This window comes from Podarcis pityusensis (genome assembly GCF_964106645.2).
Source record: "Podarcis pityusensis genome assembly, chromosome: 8".
Lineage (NCBI taxonomy): Eukaryota > Metazoa > Chordata > Lepidosauria > Squamata > Lacertidae > Podarcis > Podarcis pityusensis.
This window is the reverse complement of record NC_138033.1, coordinates 70,289,117-70,312,281: the sequence shown is the minus strand read 5'-3', so window position 1 is coordinate 70,312,281 and position 23,165 is coordinate 70,289,117. Positions and strand designations below refer to the sequence as shown.

Here is a 23,165-nt window from a genome sequence, read left to right as displayed (position 1 = left end):
GCAGAATGATGTGTGAATGGTCCATTATAAATTCATCACTAATCCACTTTTATTGCATTTGCAAAAAAAAACAACCACCAGTCTGGAGGGTCCCTGTTACATTTGTATCTTATCCTTCCTCTAAGATGCTTAGGGCAGTGTGCATAGGATGTATCTCATGTTATTCTCACAACAGCCCTGCGAAGTAGGTTAAACTAAGAGAGGCTGACCAGCCTAGAGAGCTTAGTGACTGACCAGGGATTTTAACCCAGGTTTCTCAACAGTCCTAGCCAGACCTTCAAGCATCCTGCATCTCACTCTGCCCATGCGATGCATAATTTCATCTGAATTGCACCTCCAGTTTTGCCTCCATATACATTAAAGTGAATTGGTGTGAAATACCCAAACAATTTCAAGGGGGGGGCCAAATAGCTTTGCTAACTTTCTCTGGGTAAGGTGGGGAGGGGGGTCTGCACATCCGTGGTCTATTTATTTACCACCCCACGAGGGCCCCTTTTTCTTTCTACCTAAAATCCACCCACTCAGAGCTGTGTCTCAAGGTTTATTATAGTCCCAGTGAGTCAAACCTGCCTACTCATCTTATACATATATACATTCACAGCCTATATTGTTGTTTTGGTTTCCTAGAGGACATGAAGTAACAGATGAGCTAACACTTTTCTTTATAAATATGCCAGTATTATTTTACAGGCCAGTTATTCCTGGAATTATTCATGGGAGCCTGAATGCTGAGATCTTGGGAGTTGAATCAAAGTTTAATCACTTTGGTTTATTGTGAACTGTAATATTAAATCCACCCCATATAACTTGATACATTGTAAATACACGATTTGCATCTTAATACACTCAACTTGCTAACAAAGTGGAGAGAAACTGAGTGGTAGTTAAAATTGCATCTATCTTTGGACTCTGGAGAGTTTATTTTGATAGCCCCAACATGTGTGATATGCTCCGCTGGCCCCTCTTGCCAGCTTTGTTTTCGTCATACTGAATTCAGTTGGCTTTTGCTTCCCCCCGCTACCAAAATAAATGTTTATAAGAGCCCTTATTTAACACCTGACCCCCACTATTAAATTACCAGAAGATTTGGGTTATTAAATAAACGTGCCCTCTCTTGGTTTGATTCTCCCCTCCAGCGTGTTTTGTTAGGAACGTTTCAGATCAGGGATTAAAATGTATTTTCTTTGTGGGGAGAAGTACTGAAGCAGAGAGATTTAGGGTGTGCAAGACAGTAGGGATACTCTGCCCTGATACATGTAAATGTCACTTTGTGGGGGAACCATGGGATTGCTTTCTAGATTCGGAGGTGGTTTAAAAGGGACTTTGCACCTTGGATTTAACAGATCCAGGTGCAGCTCCCTGAGCTCCCCAAAATCACTCTTTGAGTGGACTCTTAGAAGCTGTTTTTTATGGGCTCTTCTACAGAATGAAATGTGCCTCCTGTCCAGGTAGGAGAAGGGTAGGAGTCAGGGGTGTCTGCAGGGTTTTTTTCCGTGGGGTTGGTTTTAGGTAAAGGTAAAGGGACCCCTGACCACTAGGTCCAGTCGTGACCGACTCTGGGGTTGCGGCGCTCATCTCACTTTAATGGGCGAGGGAGCCGGCATACAGCTTCCGGGTCATGTGGCCAGCGTGACTAAGCAGCTTCTGGCGAACCAGAGCAGCTCACGGAAATGCCGTTTACCTTCCCGCCGGAGCGGTACCTATTTATCTGTTACAATACTACAAATAATACTATACTACAAATAAGCATACATACGTACATCACTGAAATGTGGGAGCAAGGAAGTTTCTCACAAAACAAATGAGGAGAACAGTGCCAGCACACTTTGCCTCTTATATCTACAAATTATAGAAACTTTTAAAAATGGAATCTGGGAATCTGGGGTTAAGGTTCATGCGGTGGGGGAGGGGAAACTGAGCGCCTCCTTGCCTTCCGCCCCATGGATGCCCATGGTAAGAGCAATGAAGGGCTGTTTCTTCAGGGCTTTTAAACAGTGATCATAAACTTTGGATCCCACATATGTTCTTGGACTACAACTCCCATCATCCCTGGCCATTGGCTAAATTAGCTGGGGAGGACCTTAAACTTGGTGCCCTTGGGTAAGATGCTCTCAGTGGACATATAAAGCCTGTTGGTCCATCCAGCTTGATATTATATACATTTATTTATTAATTAAAATGTTTATATACTGCTATATCATAAAATATATAAAAAGTAAAAAAAAAAAAAAAAAGCATACAATATAAGCATAAAAAGTTAAACACAAAGATTGGTAAACCGTTGTGAGGGATGTACTCTTAATTTCCTGCATGAGCTTAGTGGAATAGAGAAGTTTTCAGCAGACATTTAAAAGTTGGCCCAAGAGGCGTCCGTTGAATCTTCATTCTCTTCTCTTGCACTCTGCCACCGCTCCTTCCCTATACTGCCTTGGTTTGCCTTGACTTGTTGCTAATATCACCTCCTGTAGAACCCCAGGAAAAGGGAGATAGAGAAGGCTGGAAGCAGCTGGCCCTTATCAGACTGCTTGGCCTATATCATTACAAAAGATGCATCTCCAAGGCCCCTTTAGGGAGCAACAAGGGCATGGGTGCTGTTCTCTGAGATTTTGGAGGGATTGGGTCTCTCTTGAGAGAGGTTCATCTGTAACCAGGGCGTGTATGTGTGTTCCAACTCAGCCTTCAGGGTCCATGTGGGATAGGCTGGATATGGGAAGGATGGAACTGATGGTCAGACCACTATATCGTAAAATTGGGGCTCCCAATGGAGCCTCCCCCCTCCCTGCTCCATAGGGATGCTGTGGATGCTTGAATGCAAACGAAACCTACCATTCATCTATTTGGATTTCAATTTCTTCCTCTATTAGCTTGTAAGCTCTGGCAGTAGTAGATTATTTCTTTCAACCAACTTGATTTGCACTTCAGTTCTTTTTCCAGCAAAGGCTTCATGGCTCGCTTTTGAGCAAAATGTTGGCACAATCTCAAAACACCTCAGGAATAACTTCTGCTGATGGGTAAATTATGAGGTCCTTGAGGCTTTCGTTCTCCCTGTTCTTTTAGTATGGTGGTAATAACACAGTAATGGAAAGGCATCCAGCCCCATGCACTATTGATGAACTGTCAGCAAAATGGAATTCTGAAAGGTTCTGAGAAACGGCACGGAGCTTTTGCTTTCAGAAATGGATGTGCTCGCCTGTTAGACGTTTCTAGTTTGGTAATGAAATCCAAGGCTGAATTAAAAGCCGCTCTGCTGCTGGAGGGGCCTCCTTGGTAACATTTACCAGTTACCTTGACTAAACTGGTTTTGTCCTGTGTGGTGGATGATCGGTTGGTTGTGTCCATCAGGAAGGGCAGTGCAGAAGGCAGAGAAGCCAACAGTAGATGGAGCCAGAGCTAATGACAGGCAGAGCCAACCAATTCTAGTTTTGCCCCATCTTCCTCCCTGCTGAGTTCCACAAGGGCAATACTGAGATGAAGGAAGCTGACAGGCAGGGCCACAACCTAGAATGGATGTAAGGCAGGTGGGTGGTGGGCTGGCTGAGGGCAGACTGAAGTTAGTGCATCAATGCCCTGTTTGCCCTAATAGATCAGCCTTCCCTGATAGCAATATAGGAAACTGCCTGGTACTAAGTTAGAGCTCAAGTTCATGTAACCCAATATTGTCTGCTCTGACTGGCAGCTGTAAAATGTTTTGGAACATTGTTTGTCTGGTCACCTCTTAAGAAATCATAACCAAATTTTGTGTGGTGGTTCCAAGGAGCAGGATTTTGTCTACCTCTGGATACAATTGGACACCATTTTGAATCAAGGTGGCATACAAAACCTTTTAAACTGCCCTGATTTTAACCACAGATTTCAAAATTGCAGTGGTTTTTTGTTTTTTCTTAGAATTCCTGAGCACTGCTGGGTATGAGGCTGTTAATTCTGAGTAAACTTTAAGCCAGCCATTCCTTGTTTTTTTTTTTACTTTCATGATCCTGCAACATATTAGTTGGGTTTTTCTACTGTCATCTGAATATTTTGTTCCCTTCAGCTTTTAAATGATAATAAATTTTTGTTTAAAGTGACTCCACCCCATTAACAAATGCACTCCAAGCAACGGCGGTGATCTGTTTGTTTTAGTCTTACATAGTACTAGTGGAATGATACACGCATACTGAGGGAGAATATTCCCCTTGCGGTCTTTGTGTTTTATAAAACAAAGTGCAACAGTACAGCCCGTTTCCAGGCACTGACAATAGCAACATGATTTTGCTGGCTGTCCAGTTCCTCTTAATCCATCTGTTTTAAAGTTTGGTTTATATCATTGTGTTTTCTGCTGCATCAGCTAAAATACTTCTCATACTTCTGGACCGAAGATGGCTGTTTTGTTACATGTCTTAAATTGTGTGGAATTTACGAGACTGAGAAATGAACGGTCAGTGGAAACCAGGGCTCCTAAACATGCTCCCCCCCCCCAAGTTCATGCCAACTTTGGGGTACATTTGGTGGGTGGTTTCAAAGGCAGCAGTTCTTAGAAATACTAAGTCAACAAGGCTATAAGAAATGCCAGAGAGGATCAGACCTGTGAGTCTTAGTTCTTGTTCTGCTTTCTTTGCAGCCTGCAAAGAAGTGCTTTAAGGCAGCTTTCAAAAAAGGGGGCAGGGAATGGCTGCATTCAAATTCAGGCTTAATAAACCAGAATACTCAGGAGTACTGTAGCCCTTTTCCTCCTGTATCAGTCCTCCCTACATGTGCGAACAAGAAGACAAGTCAGGAAACCACCATAAACCATAGCTTTCCATTACATCTGAACCAGAAAACTAAGCTAGTGGCTCCTACAAAAGTTATAATATGAAACCATGGTTTCAAGTTGGCTTACAAATCCTGGCTTGTTTGAAAGCCATGAACTATAGTAATGGAAAACCACAGTTAAGGCTGGGTGAATTTGTAAATTTCATTTTTTTCCAATTTTAAATTCAGTTCTCCACATTTCCACATCAGTTTGGATTTATTTGTTTTCTTCATGTGAAAATTCATCCCCATTTTAGTGGGAATTTCACCTGAACATAATGCCTTTTTTGGCGTGTTATTTTCACCAATGTCTGCATATTTCTACATGTTACTTGGCTGGGGAAGTGCATTGCCAAATTTGGGAAAAGTTCATATTTCCAAGGATGGCTGTATTACAGTTTGTGTATTGTTTCAGAAAGATGTGAATTAGGTAAGTCCACCTTTAAATGGGAGCCGATTCAAATGTCTCGCTCATCTCTATGTAGTTAACTATGGCTTCCTGGTTCTCTGCGCCTCCCTCCACCCCATGGCAGGGGTGAAAGAGGTGCCATGCCACGGCACCCAGTTTGTGTACATGGTGCCCCATCCATTTCTTTACTCTTTATAACATGAGGTAGGTTTGGTTGCAAGGCAGTGCGTGGCATACAGTTCCTGCTATAAGTTTTGTGTCTCAGGAAGGATTTTGAACCTGGGCCTTCCTGGTGCTAGTTTGACGCACTGACTTAGGGATTGCCAACCTTTTTTGGGCCAATGAGCATTTTTGCAAAAGGCGGGGTGGGAAATGCCATGGGCATCACACACCCACAAACGCACCCACCCACCAACTGCACTATCACACATGACAACTGTAGGATGTTTCTTCCAAGCCCAAGGGAGGGCCTCTGTAGGTGCCTGCCTATCTGTGGGCACTATGTTGGCGATCTCTCCTCTCCTGCTCTAACCACTGCACTACATCTTGGCCTGCATAGTTTCAGTTAATAGGATCTGTGGCATTGAATGTTGCTGTCCAGCAACTCTTGATGTGGCAAGTCTGAGTGAATTCAGGAGTTCTGGTACACAGAGAGTTGCACAGAGGATAAAGCTAACAGGAAACTAATAAATGCAGTGAATAAATGTTCAAAAAAATATATACGAATGGCTCTTCCAGGCATTCATGTCATTTTGGAGGTGACAATAGCTTGCCCCCTGTACCACTCACTGAATGTGTGAAGTTCCCTTCCTCTTCCTCTCCCCCCCCCCCCCCCCGCAATCCTACTTGACCTCCAGGTTTGAAGTAAAGGGGGAAATCCTATAATGCTGAAACTCTCACAGAGCTTTGGTTCCAAGCGTATTTTATTAAGCAGGGGAAATAGCTGGGGCTTCTCACATTTTGTGTTTTCTCTTTAAGGTTCTAGCTTTGAATCTCCTACTTTTATAGCAAATGGGTTCTCATAGATGGTACAAAAATAAAGTTCAAGTGCTATAAATCATAGGTACCAAAATATTAACCTGCGGCTCTGGGGTCATCTTTCTGGGCCCAACCATGTTCATTTTTGAAGTCAGTTTTAATTCCTCTGTGTTTGTGCCCCCCCCCCCCAGCACACACAGACACAGACTTATTTTCTGCCAATACCCTCTGGCCAGCATCAAAGCCCAGTGCACTCTCAAGTCCCTAGCGTTAAAATTATAAAATTGCCAATGTACGCTGCCTGAGGATAATCAGAGATTTTTCTGAAGGCTAAGCCTTCAGTTTTGACTACAGGCAAATGTAGAATGTTTGTGGCACCTCACCCTTTCCTTTTTGTCTTTGGGAATCATGAAAAGCAAATTCCATACAAATCGGCTTATTTCCTGTCATTGCTCATCTTCTGTGAAGACGCGCCAAACGTAGCTCATGACACTTCACCAACAATCCTCCTTCCATCTCTCTCCTAGCAATGGGAAATGTTTCTGATTTGGAGCACCTCCAGATGACCTATTTATTGAGCATCCATTGTGATTTGCTTGTGCAAAGCTTACACCGGGGTTAGACTATATCTGGTATTCACTGAGTACTCCTTCTGATTTTTGTGCAGAGCAAATGTATGACAATGAGCATTCAGCCTATATTCAGTTTGATTTGTTTGTGAGGTATTTATATGTCTTCCTGTTAATCATCTCGTTTATCCCACACTTTTCAATGCATGTCCCTATCACTTCCAACTGCAAAAAGTCAATTTCTTTTTTAAAGTGGATTTGTTGCACCAGGGCGCCAGAGCTCTTTAACCCACTTTAATTGTGCCAGCCTAAATTTACAGTGTGCACTTGAATTCCTCGCTCAAAATAGTGGCAGTCCGAATGCACCATTGAACTTTACAAAAAACCACTACTTATTCTTCACTACCCACACAAGTTGTTCACAGTTATTGGGTTAGATTGAAAGATCCCGCTAGCAAAGTTTGTTTTCCACCCACAAAAGGGCTGCTTCAGGCTCCATTGCAGAAATGTTGTGTGAGCTAAGTGGGGCAGGAAACTGCCAGATGGTGTCCAGGGCCATAGCTCATTGGTAGAGCATCTGATTTTTCATGCAGAAGGTCCCAGGTTTAATCCCCAGCACCTCCAGATAAGGCTGGGAATTGTCCCCTGTCTGAAACCCTGGACAGCTGCTGCCTGTCCATGTAGACCAGGGGTAGGCAACCTAAGGCCCATAGGCCACAAGCGGCCCACGGGGGTTGTTTAACCGGCCCAGGAGCCACCCCCGAAATGAGCTGCCTGCTCAGCGAGTCCCCACGCACTGCGCTAAACCAGCACAGCTCGCGGACTTGCTTCCATGGCTCCGGAAATCGCGTATGCGCATGCGCAGATGCCGGAAATCATGTCTGCGCAGACCCAGACATCGGAATTCATGGGCGCATGCGCTCACGTGCATGTGCAGTCTGGCCCACTGAGGGATCTCCTCTGGAGTGAACTGGCCCAGGAGAGGTAAACCTTGCCGACCCCTGATAGACTGAGCTAGGTGGACCAGTGATCTGACTCCATCTCAGACAGTTTCCTAAGTAATCCTAAATCCAGAGAACCTCCTCTATTTGTGCAAGGCTATGAAGAAGCTCCCACAAGAGCTTTTTAAAATTTATCACCCAAAGAAGTTATATGTGACAGCCTGGGGGTTTCCTTTCCTTATTAACTGTTACTCTCCAGGGTTTCTTGAGATGCCAGAGATTGAATTTGGGACCTTCAACATGCAAAGCATGGACTGTACAACTGAGCTGTGGTTCCTCCTCAGATAGAACAAGAGGCGGGTCTGAATGTTAGCTTCCCCAAAGGCATCTGGCTAACCGCACTTGGAAATCAACACTGAACTCCATGGATCCTTTGATCCCATAGGGATTTTCTTAATCTGGTGTCCTTCTGGCAATATAGCCAAAGATTGAACTGACCCTTGGGGACGGCCAGTTGAATAAACCCACTCCTGAACATTCTCGCTCCATCTCCTTGCAAAATGTCTAAAGATGGGGAAGGGCTGCAATATTGAGAAAATCTTTTGTGCTCAGGCTTTGCTTCTTTTTTTTGGTGGGTTCTAAAACCAGGAGGGGTCCTGTATGAATCACATGAGTGTTCTGTCCTCCTACAACAGATTAATCTTCTATCAGAAAGTAAAGTTGTGCCATATGCTTTTCTCTGTACGTTTCATTTGGCACGTGGAGTCGTCCACTTACCCATCATCAGTCCAGCTGCTGCATGTTGCTTTACTCCTTGTGCTTTAGGAGGTTTCCCGTCCCTCGTTTTCTCTCTTTTCATATATTTTTTTAAAAATTAAATATTTGTGTAATCCATCTTGGGAATAGGATGGGCTATAAATCTCTAAGAAACTCCATGCCTAGTACAAATTATCTTCAGGAATGTCTAGAAATACATTTAGCCTACTGGAAAGGATTGTAGGCTTGGAGAACACAGGGTGATTACACAGTGCTTGCACTGAAGGAAACAAAACAAAGCAAAATGTGAGCGCTTTGAGACTGTTGCTGTTTTGTGGAAGGAATTCAAACACACCACAGAACTTTAGGTTTTGTGCAATTAAAGTTGATTAAAGTCTTTTGTCACCCTAGCACAACGAATCTCCTTTTTGTAATTTACAAAAAATGCTAGTGGTTGGAGGGTCCCGAAGCAGAGGTGGGCAGAGCGATTAATGTAAACTTTGCCGCTGTAATGTAGGCCAGTTTCTGCAGAAACACACAGCCCTCTCTGCCCTCCTTCCAGGCAAGCAGGAAGCATTATCAGAGTTCAAGGACACATTCCAGTCAGGCAAAAACACTCAAGGGAGGTACAAAGTAGGGCCTATGAGGGGCAAGGCCTGGCAAGAGTGTCATGGGAAGACAGACGTCTGGATGGTTACATTTAGCTCCCAGGCCTGAGGGTCCCTATCACCGAGTTAAACATAGCAGCCCATCAAATAAACCTCCTTAGTATGTTGCCAGTCTGGGACTGCAAAAACAGATGTTGTCAAACAGCCAGCAGGCTGAGTTACATAGCTAGTAGTCTGCAATCAGCTTGGCAGTTCAAAAGTTGTGCAGACCTGCCATAGAGCTCTGACTACATGGCAGCTGTTTATGCTCCTGCTTGAGTACTCTGGGCCTGATTCAAGCATGTAGATTCATCACTCAGTTGCTCAGGCATGTAGATTCATAGCCGAACCATGATCTCACATGCCTCAAACAGTCATTACTAGCACAAATCTCCCACATCATCTTCTGTCGCCGCTTTTTATCGCAAGCTGTTTGAAAATTGTCATCTTCTTGTGAATCACCCACTATGGACACTGGGTTATATATCAAGTGTTAGCCCTACTCCAAATAGGCCCATTGAAATGAATGGACATAACTAACCTGGGTTGATTAATTTCAGTGGGTCTACTCTGAGAAGGACTTAGTTGGAGACAGCCCATTGGAAATATCCTGGAATGGGTAGAGGACCATGGAAGAGTAATACAGTAGTACCTCGGGTTAAGTACTTTATTCGTTCTGGAGGTCTGTTCTTAACCTGAAGCACCACTTTAGCTAATGGGGCCGCTGCGCTGCCAGAGCACAATTTCTTTTCTCATCCTGAAGCAAAGTTCTTAACCCAAGGTACTATTTCTGGGTTAGCGGAGTCTGTAACCTGAAGCGTATGTAACCTGAAGCGTATGTAACCCGAGGTACCACTGTAGAGCATGATACCAAAAAAAAGAAAGAAAAAGAGATAGAGAGAGAGAGTTAAGGGCATGAATGCAGGAATAAATCAAAGAGAAAAGGTGCCCCAAGCGCCCAAAATCTTTTATTACTGTCCAATGCATTTTGGAAAGAAAAACTTCCTTAGGGAATTTTATTAACAACCTGCAAAAATATATTACTGCAGCTTCCCCCTTTTGCCAAATGGAACTGCCCCATAGACTTGGTCTATGAAACCTCTTGTCTTGTATTTATAGGTAGATAACACATTTACACTTATAGAAGCTTTTAAAAAAAAATTGCCCACTCCCAGCCCCCCCTGCAAATGTGCAATGTGTGTCCGCATGCCAAATTGGGTCTTTGACCCGGGTGAAATGAAGCTGAATTTTGCCCCTGCCTTGTGACACTCCCTCCTATGAATCCCATCACATTTGGGGATATTAGGCTGATGCATCCTTCATTTGCACCTTTGAAGGGTTAACACTTATAAAATTCTTTCTCAATCTCTATTCTCCGCCCCCGCTTCTGTTTCCTTTCCTTAAGATTTTTCAAGGGTTAAGGAGTTCACCTTCCATCTGTGGTTTACTTGGTCATAATATTTGTTTAAATAAGTATAGGGCAATGCTGGGGAATCTTTGTAGCAGGCAGAGAGGAAGGGTGAAGTCCAGTGTGCAAGTTTCTATCTGGAAAGCCCAGAAATCTCCATGATCTGGCCCTGCTGCTGCACAGATCTGTCTGAAAGGATTAAGCATGTCGAGGCCTGGAGTGCCTTTTACAATAACGTCGTTGCGCCTACATTTATTTCTCCTTTGTTTGACTATATGTCCAAACAAGCTTGCGAGAGTTCCCCTGTCTGCGACCTTTTTGTACACTTTGGTAATCTCCTTTTCTCCACTGAAACAAAGCTAAAAAGTGATGATTAATCTGTTTGCTGATTTTCGCAATTGGAGGAACAACAACTCAGGAGTAATTCTTTGCTTCACTCTGTTAACAGAGGAATGGGGAATGGCAGAAAGCATGCTGATGATGGTGATAAAAAAGTGTGGGATGTGTCTGAAGCAAACCCCCCGCCCCCCAATTACCTCTATTTAATGAAGCATTGTTTTTGGAGACAGATCATTCAAATCACTGCTTTACATGTTTGAATGGTGCTTTTAAAAATATTCATAGTGTAGAGAAAGCGGATAGGGTAAAATTAATCTCCCCGTGATACTAGAACTCATGTCAGCCCAGTGAAGCAAAATGTTGGACAGACAGAAGAAAGTACCGTATTTTTTGCTCTATAAGACTCACTTTTTCCCTCCTAAAAAGTAAGGGGAAATGTGTGTGCGTCTTATGGAGCGAATGCAGGCTGCACAGCTATCCCAGAAGCCAGAACAGCAAGAGGGATTGCTGCTTTCGGTGCGCAGCGTTCCCTCTTGCTGTTCTGGCTTCTGGGATTCAGAATATTTTTTTTCTTGTTTTCCTCCTCCAAAAACTAGGTGCGTCTTGTGGTGTGGTGCGTCTTATAGAGTGAAAAATACTAGGTGCGTGTTGTGGTCTGGTGCGTCTTATAGAGCGAAAAATACGGTACTTTTTCACATAGCACAGAGTTAAACCATGGAATTTGCTCCCGCGGCATATATTGATGGCCAACAACCTGTGTGGCTTTAAAACAGTTAGGAGGAACATTTAGTCCTCCAGTTGTTGCTGAATCACAACATCCATCACCCCTTGCCATTGGACATGCTTCCTGTGGCTGATGTGGGTTCAGCAACATCTGGAGGGCTACAGGCTCCCCACACCTGCTTTAAAAGATGATTGGATGAAGTCAAGGAGGATTAGGCTATCAGTGCCAACTAGCCACAATGGCTATGTTTTACCTTCACTGCTTGAGGCAGTAACCTCTGAATACCAGTTGATGGGAATCACAAGTGGGGAGAGCAGTGTTGCGTTCAGGTCCTGCTTGCAGGTTTCTTGTTGTCATCTGTCTGGCTACTTAGAGAACAGGATGCTGAGTTAGCTGTGCCTTTCACCTGATCTATCCAGGTTATATTCTTATATCTTAAGACATCTACTTCCCCTCCCCACTTGAATACTTCTGCAACATATGGTCAATGGGAGGATGGATTTAACTCTGGAAGCTTTCAGCTGCTTTTTCTGGAGCTGGTTTATACTTTGTCGCAAAGCGTGACTCCCCACTGCATAGGCATTAAACTTTTTATCCTCTGTTCACCAAGAGAGACTGGCACGCTTTTTGCTCCATAGTGATATCTCCCAAAAGAGATGGTGCAGAAAAGGGGAACCAAATTGATCGGAAAAAAGAGCAAATCCCCCTCTGGGAAAGGCTACAACATTTGGGACTTCTTTTAGTTTGGGGAAAGGCTGGTAAACTTGGGAATAAGTTTTTCTGCCTCCTAACAATGGAACCCAGATTGTAATTGCAGTCAGAGAAGAAATTGGGGAAGTTGCAATGCTCACCTCTTCTTCTGGGTGAACATTGCAAGCACCCAGCGTTCACACCTGGACCCTAAGAGCTTTGCAAGCATCCCTGTGAATCAACCCCAGCTCCCTTAAGAGTGTATCAGCATCTGGCCTATAATCTGCTGCAACTTTCAAGGGTGAATTGAGGAACTGATGAACGCCTAATATTTTGGCCCTGAGCTGTCATACCCACATGAGCATAAGAAGTTAAGAAGAGACTGCTGGTTCAGGCCAAAGGCCCATCTAGTCCCGCATCCTGTTCTCACTGTGGCCTGTGGGAAGCCCACCAACAGGATTTTTGTATCCAATGTTAATGCTACCCAGAGTAGACACACTGAAGCTAATGGACTGTTGATTTCAATTGGGGTGTGTGTGTATATCTCTATCTCTATCTCTATCTCTATCTCTATATCTCTATCTCTATCTCTATCTCTAATCTATCTTTATTGCGGTCCATAGACCCACAAAACAGTTTCTAAACAAGATACAGTTAAGACAACCAAACAACAACAGGCAAAAGAGACTGAGGTAGTCATTTTGTTATGTCTAGAGCATGATGTTCTTTGTTTCTTGCGACCTCTGAAAGAAACTTTGCCATGGTCAGTATAATATCATTTGACCTATCCTCCAGAAGGTATTTAATATGGGAGGCTTCAGATTTTCCCGGCAAATTTGCTAGTAAGGGTTTGATCAGTTGATTCCTTTCTTCCTCATACTGCCCACAATGCAGTAGGATATGGTTCATGCAACCGACGTCCTGAGAACATAAACAAAGCCTATTCTGATAGGGGATGCCTCTCAGCCTACTATTTAGAACTTCTGATGGAAATAAATTTAATCTAGTTTTGGTAAATAAACGCTGATAGGTGGGTACGGACAAATTCCTAAGATATGAGGCTAACTGAAAGTCGTGCTTGTATTGGATTCCAGCTGCATTCAGGCAACAGGTTACATTGGATCTGGATCGGTCTACTCTGAGTTGGACTTAGTTGGCTACAATTCAGAGTCTGAAAGGACCCCTTTCAGCATCCCTAATGGCCATCGAACCTTTGCCTAAAAACCTGTAATAAAGGAAAGTCTACTATCTTCCAAGGCAGTCTGTTCCATTGCTGACTAGCTCATACTGCCAGGGAGTTCTTTTTGATGTTTCATCTAAATCCTCCCTGCCCCCTCTTATAATTTGAATCTTTGGTTCAGGTCCTACCTTCTGGATATGTTGAATAATATTGGATGTATAATGTGTACAGCATTGGAAGAATCTCAGCTCAATAGTTCCGAGTAGACAGGACTTAACTGTTTTGTGGGGTTTTGTTTTTTTAAATAGCTTTCCCTGCTCCTTTTTCTTTTCCCCCTTCCCTCCCAACCTCCTGCCTGGCAGAAACTCTCCAATTGGTTGCTCTGCATTTCCTTTCAAATGGGAAAGAAGAAGAAAAACATCTCTCTTGCATCTGGAACCACGCCAGATACTCTAAACCCTATTTTGGTTAAATTACAGTACCCAGATTTTTAGCAACAAAACGCATTGATTTTATATTCAAAAAGATTTTTATATTTAGTCTGTTAACCTTTTGTAATTCCCACCCACTGCTTTTAAACTGCAGAATGTTTTTTTTTTTTTTTTAATGCTAATTGTTGTCAGTAGGGTATCAGCCACAGCCCCTTAGCAATTTAAACTCATTGAATTGTAATGCAGGTGCTGATAATTGGAGGACTGCTATTGTTTTCCTGGCAATGGGGAATATGTTTCAAACAATTCCTTGCAAATTGGATTTGAGACCATGAAAAAAAACATAGTTTAAAGATAACTTTAGCTTCCAATTTAGAAAGTGCAGGGGGGTAGGGACAGGGAGCAGCTGCACAAGCTAGTGTGGTCCTCTGAGGCTTTGTCTCTCTTGTTCAGGCTGAGCACACCAAATGGGGTAGCCAATATGGTACCCTCCAGATGACTCGTCAGGCTGGCTGGGGCTGATGAGAGTCGGAGTCCAATAACATCTGGAGGGCACTGTGTTGGCTGTCTCTTTGTTAAGCCCATTAATGTGTGTGGGAGACAAAAGAAGTCTTTTGAAAGAGGATTGTCCCCACTTTACAGGAGCTATACTTAGGAAGCTTCGTTACACTGAGCAAAATCAGCTAGCTCAGTCACGTCTACACATAATGGCAGTGGCTCTCCTGGATTGCAGGCAAGGGGGTCTCTTCCAGCCTTTACTGGGAGATGCCAAGCGTTTAAGCTGGGACCTCTTGCATGCATATCAGATGGTCTAACTGTCAACCGTTGTGCTTCTGTTAGGACTTTGGGTTATCTCCAGCTATGTCCCACTCGAAGCAGAGCCATTAACATTAATGAACCTAAGTTAGTCATGCCCATTCATTTCAGTGGGTCTACACTTAGTAGAACTAACATTGGGTACCACCCACAGGGGCACAGAAAGCTGCCTTATATTGCACCAGATCTCTCTGATATTGTAGATCCATCTTGCTGAGTATTGTCTGCACCATTCATGTCCAACCAGTCGATCACGATCTACCGGTCGATCGCGGGGCGTCCCTGGTCAATCACATGATCCTGATCAATCACCCCCCCCCCAAGTCTTGCAGTCTCTTGGGAGTTGGACATGCCTAGTCTACACTGAGTGGCAGTGGCTGTCCAAGATTTCAGGAAGGGAATATTCCTAGCCCTCCTAGACCTTCTGCATGCAAAAGCAGATGCTGTCCCACTAAGCTGTAAGAAGAGCCAAATCTCTGTGCTTAACCTCCACACTGACATGCTCGCTTTCTGTGGGCAGGGAGCTTTTTTGTGTGTGTGGCTGAACAGTGAGTAATTTTTCCGACAAGCAGACCTGCAATCTGAAGTAGTGAAGTCCAGGCAAAGCTTCACCACTCAGTTCTACTGGTTGTATAAACTTGCACTGGCACCTGTAGCAGTTTCCCCCTTCTTTTACTGTTCTTGGTTTTCATATGTTAGATAAGATCCACACAGACCAAACATTATGAGGATGGAATGGTAACTTTGGCCCCCTTCATTTCCTTGCTTTCATCAAATAAAGTTACACCCTTGCTTTGACGTACCATTGAGGTTTCTTTTGTGTGTTAATTGACGTTGGCTTTGTAAGACTCGGTGGAATGTAATTTTATAGGGAGATGTTTGATTGAAATCTCAGCCTTCGTTGTTTTGTGCTTTTTCAGCCAATGCTCAAAAGCCAACTATTTGTTAAATCTTTTGCCTGTGTTTTACATTAAGGGAAAGCTGGGGTTTCCTATTGGAAACATGAAGTGTACTTTCTCTATGGAAAACCTAACAATTTGACTTCGGTTCATTTGTAATATAGCTGTAGCTCAGTGGCAAAACATCTGCCTGGCATGCAGAAAGCCCCAGGTTCATTCCCCAGCATCTCTTGGCAGGACTGGGATTGTCCCTTGCCTGAAATCCCAGAGAGCTGCTGCCAGTCAGTGCAGAGCTAGGTGGCTCAGTGGTCTGGCTCAGTATAAGGCAGTTTTCTATGACAGAATATTGTACTGCACCCTGACATTCAAAAATGAGAGCTTCCTTCATGGTTTCCAGCTAGCCATAACCTTTTCCAGGCAGGATAACCAATTCTATCTACCACCACCTTCAGTTTATATTTGTATTTTTTCCAACCAACCTGAAACATTTTGTGCTTGTGAAGCATGTTCATGCTGCATGGAGCTGTGAGGGGAGGGGGCTGCCTGCTTCAATTGTTTTTTAGGAAGATTTTTGTATGTCTGCAAACTTCAGGGTTTTCCTGACCATACTGATACTAGTAGTTGCAGCAGCAGCATTAACAAACTGCCTTTCATTTTAAGATGAGATATATTTTTCTAGTTTCTCTAGAGAGAGCGTTAGGTCCTCCAAGAAACTGGAGGACAAATTTTGACACAGGACTAGAAATTTTGAGTGGACTCATTTCGTTTCCCAACTGGTAGGCACAGGGCCGCTCAAGTTTGGTTTTAGAGGGGGGAAGTAGGGCCTGTAACAAAAGGTTGCAGTTGGCGTGTTCTGGCTCTGGGTTCCAGGCAGCCATGCTGTATTCTAGAATACTCTTTTCCATTCCCTTTCTCCTCTAGTTTTCTGTCCCTCCCGCCTCACATTTCTCAGTGGTTCGGTTGTGGCTCCACCTCTGCCAGCTCTCAGCAGCTTAGCTCACTACAGTGGTACCTTGGTTGTCAAACGTAATCCGTTCTGGAAGTCCGTTCGACTTCCAAAATGTTCGACAACCAAGGTGCAAAGGGCAGTCGGCAAAGTCAATGGAGAAAAAAGGGGGGGGGGACGCAACGGAAGCTGTTCAACTTCCGAGGCCCGCTTGAAACCGGAATCAATTACTTCTGGGTTTTCGGAGTTCAGGTTCCGAAACGTTCAGCTTCCAAGATGCTCAAAAACAGAGGTACCACTCTATTAGAAGGAGTGATTATTGTGATGATTTAATACCAAGGATATCATAACTGAAACGACCTGGCATGAGCTTCACTGACATGCAAAACGCTTCAATGAACCATGAGTTGCACCCATGCTTCTTTTGTAACATGGGCCCCGTGGATGGGTTATGCCTTGCAGGAAATACTATTCTCCCAAGGCAACCTTCCCCAACATGGTGCCACCAAAGGAGGTTGGTGACGGCTGCTCCATAGCTTTTGGTTGTGTGTCCATGCTTCTCACTCCTTTCCCCACCTTCCTCATTAGTTAGCTGACATTTATTGGTAATTGAATCAAGCATTAAAGGCTAATGCACTGTGTCTGGTCACCTTTAAATAAGACACAACTGCCGCTCCCAAGGACCAGTCACCCTAACTCACCCCCTCGCACCCTTTTTAAGGAAGAAAGTATTACAACATTCAGACCAGCCCATCAACAGCCAATAATTCTTTATGCTCCATTATTAGAAGGTGTGCCTACCGTTTAACAATAATGACTCTAACGCCCTAAGTTATAGATGTTTATAGCTATTTCTCCTTTCACGCCATCCCTTTTTCCTCTCTTCCTCCTCCTAGTTTTATGCCCTACACAGGTTATTAGCATGTTGTAATTGAGTTGGTCATAAAAAAAAGATAATTAATTGACATTTCACTCCCAGAGAGGTCAAACTGCCCCATCTTCTGCAGTCATTATGAGACTAGTCATTCTGCTCCTGCTTCCTCCACTCCATTCCACCCCCCCCCCCAAGGTGATGGAATGACCTTTATCTTGCTGATCAAGACATAATTGTTGTAATAAAAATAGACACAGAGGGTGGATTTCAGGAGTGGCACTCCTGAGATGGGAGTCTCCAATTAAACTGGGTTTTATCGTGAGCTGCGGGCAGCTGTCAGATGGGAGGCAGGAGCTGGGAAGAGAGAGTTACGTGAAGGATGCAGATCTGACACACTGCAACCAGGGAGGCATTGTTTCTCAGGCAGAGTCCCAGTCTAGCCTTTCATACCCTTCCTGTCTGAGAGGATCCAATGTCTAGCCTGCACAGCTGAGCCTAGTTCAGAACCTGAGAGTACGTCACTGCCCAGGGAAAGGCTCCAATCTATAGCTCTGGTTGCAACCCTGGTGGCTCTTTGCACACAGCACATGTAAACAGATCCAAGAGTGGACAATCACTACAGGGCAGAATTAGGGAGGCTAGAAAGCAGTGGTTTCTGTTCTGACCTGACTTCATCACAATCAGTGCTGTTTCTGTTCTGCTGAAGTTCAGTTTCCATCTATACTATGCTATACTATATAATACTATGCTATTCTTCTTCTTGTCTGCTATTTAACATTATTTACGTAACTTACAAATTCAATGTAATTAATGATGCAATTCTTTCCACACCGTTCATTTCAATGCCAGGGAAGCACAATTTAAAGGGGGGAGTGGTCATCAACTACATATTATTTGCAGACTAAAAACAACAACAACTGATCGGTATTCACTGGATTTATTTCCATTCCAAACATGAGACCGAATGAGCAAACCCCAGCAATTTCCTCTTCCATTTCTATGTTCATCAGAATTCTCTGACAATCCCGGAGAGCATGAAGTTGAGGGCTTTGGTAGCAACCCAGAGAGCAACTGAACATGTTGCTCAGACTAATAGGGAAGACAGCAGGATCTGAGAGTTTATATTGGACAGTAGCATATGATTGGCCTTTGGGGGCATGTAGCAGATTCTGGGATATTAATGCAAAATGTCCCAGCTTTCGTTCCCAGTGACAGAAGGGATCTGATTCAAAAGGCCACTGGTTTGAGCCTGCATGCCACTTGCCACCTGTGCCAGCATACAGCCATCCTCTTAAGCCAGCTCATGTACTAGTGGTGGACCTTGGGGTCTCAAATTTCAGCAGTGCCCTGTGCAACACTAAAATCCAGCACCCTCACCTCCCATGTTCCAATCAAAATCATAATTGCGCCACCCCCGAGGCTTGGCACCCAGTGCAACCAAACTGGTTGCGCTGCCCTAAATCCACCTCTGCATGTACACAAATCAGTTCCCTGGGTGACATCTTGTTGATGCTGGCAGAACATTACTCTTTGTCCTGTCCATTCTCTCACTTCATTGGCCAAAAGAAAGGTTACTTTTCCTGCACCCAGCATAGTGAAATTTCACATTGTTAAGTTCTGCACAACTTTCCATGGTGTCTCCACCTGATCGTTTTAAAAGTTCGCCTTTCCACTTTTGCAAGGACGTTCTTTTAACACCTCTCTCTTCATTAGCTTTCGCTGTACTAGCAGTATTTATGTTCTGAGCAATGAATGGGAACCATATTGCTTACAGCATAATTTCCAATTTCTTAATGCACTAATAGTTTTCAATAAAGATTTCGCAGCTGCTAACTCCTGATTTGCCTTGTCTAATGGTGGTGCGATATGCTTTTAAAGAAAGTATCAAACTAATACTGTGCAGTTGGGGGGAGGGGGAGGAAATCAAGGTTACCCAGGTGTGGCATGGTGTCAGGGTTCAGACCTGTCCAACCCCAAAGGGAGCTGTTAAGGGCCCCGACCTTCACAGATGCATTATTTAGGCAGTATTGATAACGATATAACAAGCATGGGAAGCTGTGGTCCTTCCAAGTGTTGCTGAACTACAACTTCCAGCAGCTCCAATAAGCACAGCCAATGTCCAAGGATTATGGGAGCTGCAGCTCAGCAACACCTGGAGAGCCACAGTTTCCTCACACCTGTGATAAAGTATCCTATGTCGCTGGAAGTTCCAGCTTCACTCTCTCTTGGAGCTGGGTGACTGTTAGTGGCACTGTGGTGAACCTAGGTCTTGTATATATTTGTTCACTAGAATGGGTTCATGGAATCTATAGAATTGAAACTATTGTGCAGCAACTGAAGCTACCATTCCACATTACAAGTACCCAACTGGCAACCAGTACCACCCAAACATAACATGGCTTCCATGTCAGCCTGAACCCAATTGTGAATGTTTCTGGGTTGCTTGGAAGGACCATGCAAAAGCTCCATTGCTACAGATGGTCACACTCTTTATGCAGAGGCCGGAGTGCATCACCTTGCCCATGAGGAACATATGAGTGTTGACACATACATAGGGCTTCAATCTCTACCTTGCAAGATAGTTGCTAAGAAAACTGGGGGGGGGGGGAGAGAAGAGAACCAGGCATGGTGCCTTTTGCGCTTTGGGGGAATACTCGGGTTAAATATGCTTCAGGTTGAGCACTTTTGGGTTGTGCTCCGCGGCAACCCAGAAGTAACAGAACACGTTACTTCTGGGTTTCGCCGCATGCGCAGACAGTCAGAATGATGTCACGCGCATGCACGGAAGCGGCGAATTGCGACCCGCGGATGCGGGTTGCGTTTGCTTCAGGATGCGAACAGAGATCCGGAACAGATCCCATTCGTATCCAGAGGTACCACTGTACTGAATTTTATAAATACTGTTGGAGATATTGCTGGAGTAAATCACAGCTGCTGAGAGCTTAGATACAACATGCTAATTTTCCATTCCACTGTTATATTCAAGGTGACTTTTATAAAGGGACCCAAAGCTTGCAGTAGAGAGCCACAAGCATTTCTTGTGTCTTGTTTCATTTACCTTCCCCTGCAACAGACTTAATATTATTTATTTAAGTTTTGATCACTCATTAAACACAACAGGAAAATAGATAGATGCTTCCCTTGACTATACATTGTTCTTTGTTTATATAGAAAATGAAAGTGGCTGTTTCCGAAGAGTTGAGCGCGGCTGTGCCATTTTCAGTAGCATCACCCTTGCACCTCTTCCAGGAGATCCTCGACCTGCTGTGCAGTCAGATGAGCCAAATGAAGTAAGGAAAGCCAGCTACACTTGTGGACACAACAGTTCACATCCACATTTCATTGCCATTTCATTATCTGGCAGTAGTCCAGATTGGAAGCTCCTCCTCCCTAACACCCAGAAGGAAGAATGTCTTACCCAGAAGTGGCTTGCTGAGCAGGGCAAAAAAACCCTGCTACCCTAACTTCCTGGCAGGAAGGTCACCGTTGCTTATCAGGAGGGGTGAAGCAGTTATTGAGCCAGATTGGTTTTGCTGGTGTGTTTGCACTGCAGTGACCTCCTCACCAGCTCCCCCACCTTCAGGTAAGCTACAGCGACTCACCTCCCAGGAAACTAGAGTATTGGCTCCACGAAACCTGCCTCAAAGAGTGCATAGCAGGTTCCAGTGATGGCACCTGCAGCCCCACCCCCTTCAAAACATTCTGGTGTGGTCCTTCATACAATGCAGAGTTCTCGCAGTTCCCACCGATACTCTAGGCGACTGTGTGAAATTAAATGACTACCAGACCCAGTGTCCTGGTGTTTGTCCAAATGTTTGTCAGACCACTGCTTGTTGCCGCTGCCCCCAAATAAGTCAAAAGAGGAGGGGACCCACAAAAGAGCTCTTACCCCATGGCCTCTCAGAATTGAAGCCAACCTCACCAGATGCATACATACATACATACATAGCAACTTTATTTGCATTAGCCATTAACCATAGCAATAAAATAAAATACAGTGTACTGAGGATAGAGCTAAATGCTTAGCTATACAAAAGACATTCTAGAGCAGTGGTTCTCAACCTGTGGGTCCCCAGATGTTGTTGGACTACAACTCCCATCACGCCTCAGCTCTGGCATTGCTAGCTAGGGGTGATGGGAGTTGTAGTTCAACAACATCTGGGGACCCACAGGTTGAGAAAGGCTGTTCTAGAGGTTTACATCAGTACCAATGGGGTCCAGTATCTTATAGCATGTGCAATCCCTTATGCTTGCCCTAAGAAGACATGTTCTGTAGAGCCAGCATAGTGCGTGGGTAGACGGCGGAACTTGGGAACATGAGTTCGGAACCCTGGTTAGTCATAAAGCTCACTGGGTGACCTTGAACCAGATCTTGATCTCTCCTATATTTAGAATTTATTATCTAAACCTCTTACTCATGCAGAAAGGGAGCAAAAAGGCAAGTGTCAAGACCATTGCAGAGAAAATTACTGCTTCCCAGGAGACGGTTGGAGATAGCAGGTATGTTCCCATCTCCCACTTCTCAGATGGATGCTTTTTCATTCATGTCTGTGACCCTGCTTTCTCAACAAACTACATCAAACTGCCTTTTGTATTTCAAGTAAAACATTTTCAGATTGTTAAAAGATTGAAACCAAGGTGTCATCTTGCCTAGTGGTGAGTGAGCTGCACTCCCAACCTACTGCCTTAAAAAAAAAAAAAGATCCCCTATGGACTCATTGTTGTGTTTTGAATTTGTGAAGCAAGAATGTGTACTCAGGATCACATCATCATTAAGTCAGAACTAATCACTAACAGTAAACTTGTGCTGTTTCTTAAACACATAAGAAATCCTTTCCTGAGCCAAAGTTAACTTAGTCTGGGATTCTTTTCAGTAATTCCAACAACCACTGGGTGGTCGACCAGAAATTGGCCAATAGGATCGCTCTGATTCATTATCTCTCTTCTGTCCATCAATTCCCTGCCTCTGCCCCTGCCCCATCCCCACGCCATAAGTATTCATTTATTTCTAAGCCTCCTTAGATGTCTTTCCAGTTATATGGTGCTCAGTGCCACTTTCAGGGTAATGCATTAATTGCCTTATAGACTGAAGGATCCCATGGTGATTGCAAACTGAACACGAGTCAGTTGTGTGATGCGGCTTCAGAAAAATCTAATGCAGTTTTAGGTTGCATTAATAGAACCATAATTTCCAAGTGGCAGGCAGTAAGAATGCCACTTTATTGTTGAAGGAGGTTGAAGGAAATCATGAACATCCACAGAGGTGCGAAAGCAGCTGAATGAGCCATAATCTCTAGATTCCCAGTTTTCAGTTCCTGCCTTCCTATCTATCTAATCTATATCTATCTATCTATCTATCTATCTATCTATCTATCATCTATCATCTATCTATCTATCTATCTATCTATCTAAAAAGTTTCTATCCTTTGTAGAACCTGAGATATGAGGCAATCCATACAGGTCATGGTCTCCTCATTTGTTTTATGAGAAATTAGCCTACACTTAGCTTTCAGTGTTCTTAGCAGGGAGGCTGGTCAGCTTCTTCAACCCATGAATTTCAGAACCCCCACAACAGCATCCCCCACAGCTATCCTAACCCCATATGCATATGCATTGATTTTCACTTAATCAGACTGCCACTAACCAGTCCCTCTTCTGCTAACCATTCTGCTGTTCACAACAGAGCCAATCATCACCCATCACTATGTGTGGCCAGCAGGTCCCACACATGTCTCCAGGGGGTGGGGATGGGAATGAACTTTAAGGGGGGCAATGACATACACTCTTC

The 23,165-nt window shown here is 44.1% G+C and overlaps 1 protein-coding gene across 1 annotated transcript in view; it reads left to right on the top strand.

The window, feature by feature from the left end:
- LOC308482783 (uncharacterized protein) overlaps nt 1–23,165 on the top strand; it is a 232,402-nt gene that overhangs the window by 9,887 nt on the left and 199,350 nt on the right. Inside the window, exons 5-6 of the mRNA XM_081016291.1 lie at nt 20,549–20,667; nt 21,801–21,877. Coding sequence (XP_080872417.1) covers nt 20,549–20,667; nt 21,801–21,877 — 196 coding nt within the window. The remainder of the gene's footprint in view (nt 1–20,548; nt 20,668–21,800; nt 21,878–23,165) is intronic.